Below are 3,035 nucleotides of genomic sequence, written 5' to 3' on the forward strand. Positions count from 1 at the left end.
AAAAAATACAAGCAGAATGATCCATTCGTATTGTTGCATCCACGCGCTTTGCACTTTCGTACAGGATTTTTAACTTTTAAAAATTTAAGCTTTGCTTAAAACCACCAATTTCGACTTTTCACGATGTCAGAGAAAATTTTATAAGAAATGTAATTTTTCCCTCCTTTTCTTTTTTTTCAATTTTGGCGCAATTTTTACCTTTTAGATTAGAAAAGTATAATTTATATGCATACCTTTAGATTTTAACATCTTTTCTGCACGATACTGTTGACAACATTTTTCCTGCACACCACTCTGTAAAGTAGCTACACCAACCCCGCCCAGATCGGTTGATATCTCAGTCGTCGTCGTCAAGTTCCACTAACGGCAGCCCTAGGAAGCGTGCGGTTCTACGTACCGGAATGACTCGGGTTTTACCCGACCAAGGGCTGTTGTTTCGGCGATCTAACCCCGTTTAGGTCGGCGAAGTATCTTAGAAGTTGCTCGTCCATAGGGCTACATTGCTACGTATTCTTCTACTCAGGGCTGGCATCGAGTCAAACCCAGGGCCAGAAATCTACACCTGCTGTGTATGCCAGAGACGACTACACCACAACTCCACCTCCGTCAAGTGTAATGCGTGCGAGGGGTGGAGTCGCCTTAGAGTCTGATCAGGACTACGGACACATCGGCAGTGGACCACGTCGTACGTGGCCCCCTGCTGCTCAAACAGAGCAGCCTCCACGGCTAACCTCAGTCCACCTGAGCAGCCTCACACAGTCACCACAGCACAACAACATTTGAAATGTTAAATAACCGCGGTGAGAACCTATCGTTGAAACGTTTCAGACTTTCGTTTTTACGATACAAAAATATGCACAACCCTTACAGGTTGCCAGGTAGGCGCTTTTGCTACGAACACATAAAAGCAAATGAACACAATGGACGAGGTAAGATGAAAAGATGTTTTTAAAGAAAACCAAATTTTTCCGTATGTTTATTTTATAACATATCTCCCACTACTGAGGTTTCCGCAATGGTTGCCTTTACGGTTGTCCCGTGTGCATTGTACAGGATAAACAGGTTGCCTCAACACGTTGCTTCAACGGTTGCCTTGTTTGTAGTCGGAATAAGGTTGAATATGGCTTACCATTTTCACACTATTGCTGCACGGTAGCCCTTAAGTAAAAACGGCTGCAACCCTGTGCAAACTTCTGAGGCAATTTCATTCACCTGAATTAAGACACAAAGGTGCGAAATTAGTTTAAGTGGAAAATACAGATTTCGTGATATAATGGCGTTTATTATCAATAAATATTTAACATTTGCCTTTTGCTTGTTTATTTGCTTCATATTGGTTGGTAATATCAATTCTGGGGTAGATGCAGCCGAAAAGGAGATACCCGCAACGATATTTGGGCAAAATGTTGGTGGGCCTACCATGACATTTTTATACTGGTAATAAAGGTTAATTCTTTAACCTCATGCAATATTAGTTCTTTATTTAGATTAATATTAGAAAAGAAAAATACTTATTTTTTCAATTAGTTACTCGTGCGGCTACCGTAAGGCTTTCGAGGATTATGTCAACATACTATCCGAAAGGTATCCACAGATTACTGTCAACGGTGCCAACTATGATCCACCCGGCTTCAATATGTATCTCTCACGCATTGTTTTTGCTGCTAAGATACTGTTCATTGTAGTTATTGTCTCGTCGTTTGATATATTTGGAACAATTGGCCAGCAGACACCTGGTTGGTGGCGACATTTGTTGGAAAATAAATTGTACGCTTGTATGATGGTGTTCTTCGTGGGAAACATGCTTGAAGGACAGGTAAGTTTGTATAAAAGTAATATGGCAATATGGGTGTTATCGGTTACCGAATCATTTTTTGATAAGACGACGTTAATACCAGTAATTTTGTCTAGCCTTGGAGCCGTCCTTACGTTTCAAATCATGTCCACGTTTAGTTTTCTATGAAAGCAAAACTATGTGTACAAAGTGGGTAGTATTTTAAAAATAATGTTACAAGTATGTATATACATAAGTGCATCAGGAATGATGAATCTATTAAAAATTGGGTAAACCCAGCTCCCGAGGACGATTCTAAGACAAATTTTTAGGGGAAATATGTATTTTATATAGATGAGTTTAAATGAACTGAAATATCTTACTTGCAGCTCGTCGCTTCTGGCGCTTTTGAAATAACACTTAGCGATGTGCCGGTGTGGTCAAAATTGCAAACTGGGCGCATACCAGCGCCTCAGGAACTCTTTCAGATAATCGACAACCAACTGCAATTCACAGAAACTATTCAAGAGAATCCAGACTTTGTTAAATAATATTAAGATGGACACTTGCACCACATACAAAATTAGCCAAACTATAGGAATTGCTACGTTGTCCAAGAACAATTTTGTGAAGATTTATAAACATTTAAATAAATATAAAAAGTAGTTAATATATACATATTTATACAAATATCGCTAGCTTAGAGTGCAAAGTTGCTAAGTCCAGTGGATGTCTTAAAAGTATAAATGCAAAGCATCAGCCTCTTGTAGTTCTGAACCATAGGAGAAAAACTCTCCAAATATCTTCTTGGTTGCGCATATTGGATTTTGATATAAGTAATGATTAAAAATGAGAACACAGCAATTTTTTTATTACAAGCTTTTTTTTGGCTCCCCTGGTTTTGCCGGGTCTGTATGTAGATATGTATGCAGGTATGTTCGTTTGGGGCAATCAATTTTTGACCAAATCCCCGATGACCTAGAGCAGAGCATATGATAAGCGGCGCAGGAGTCTAGATATTTGGTAAACCAATAGTTATGGACCGTTTTCGTTCATATTTAGAAAGCTTGTTTTAAAAATACAAATTTTTTATTATTATCCATGATACAAAAATATTTGTATCATGCTATTAACTTATTTAGTTTTACATTCAAACTTATATTGATTTTGAAACGTTGATGAAAAGCTTTTGCATTCTTTGGGCCTTATCACATTTTCTGTGGCTATTTTGGACCTGGCGAATTTGCATATCACTGACCAC

The 3,035-nt window shown here is 38.4% G+C and overlaps 1 protein-coding gene across 1 annotated transcript; it reads left to right on the top strand.

Annotated features, from left to right (window-relative positions):
- The first annotated feature begins 1,185 nt into the window (after positions 1-1,185).
- Positions 1,186-2,634, top strand: LOC118754258 (thioredoxin reductase-like selenoprotein T homolog CG3887). The gene is made up of 3 exons (XM_036489124.1): positions 1,186-1,437; positions 1,528-1,816; positions 2,164-2,634. Exons 1-3 carry the CDS (start codon positions 1,274-1,276, stop codon positions 2,323-2,325), a joined length of 615 nt encoding a protein of 204 aa, XP_036345017.1. The 5' UTR covers positions 1,186-1,273; the 3' UTR covers positions 2,326-2,634.
- Positions 2,635-3,035: the final 401 nt, after the last annotated feature.

Source organism: Rhagoletis pomonella, unplaced genomic scaffold (genome assembly GCF_013731165.1).
Source record: "Rhagoletis pomonella isolate Grant_MI unplaced genomic scaffold, Rhpom_1.0 Rhpom_scaffold_03602, whole genome shotgun sequence".
In the NCBI taxonomy this organism is placed as follows: Eukaryota; Metazoa; Arthropoda; class Insecta; order Diptera; family Tephritidae; genus Rhagoletis; species Rhagoletis pomonella.

Coding starts and splice junctions, on each gene's coding strand:
- LOC118754258 (XM_036489124.1), top strand. CDS start 1,274: ATGGCGTTTATTATCAATAAATATTTAACATTTGCCTTTTGCTTGTTT. Junction 1,438..1,527: donor ACCATGACATTTTTATACTG/GTAATAAAGGTT, acceptor TTTTTCAATTAG/TTACTCGTGCGGCTACCGTA. Junction 1,817..2,163: donor GAAACATGCTTGAAGGACAG/GTAAGTTTGTAT, acceptor TCTTACTTGCAG/CTCGTCGCTTCTGGCGCTTT.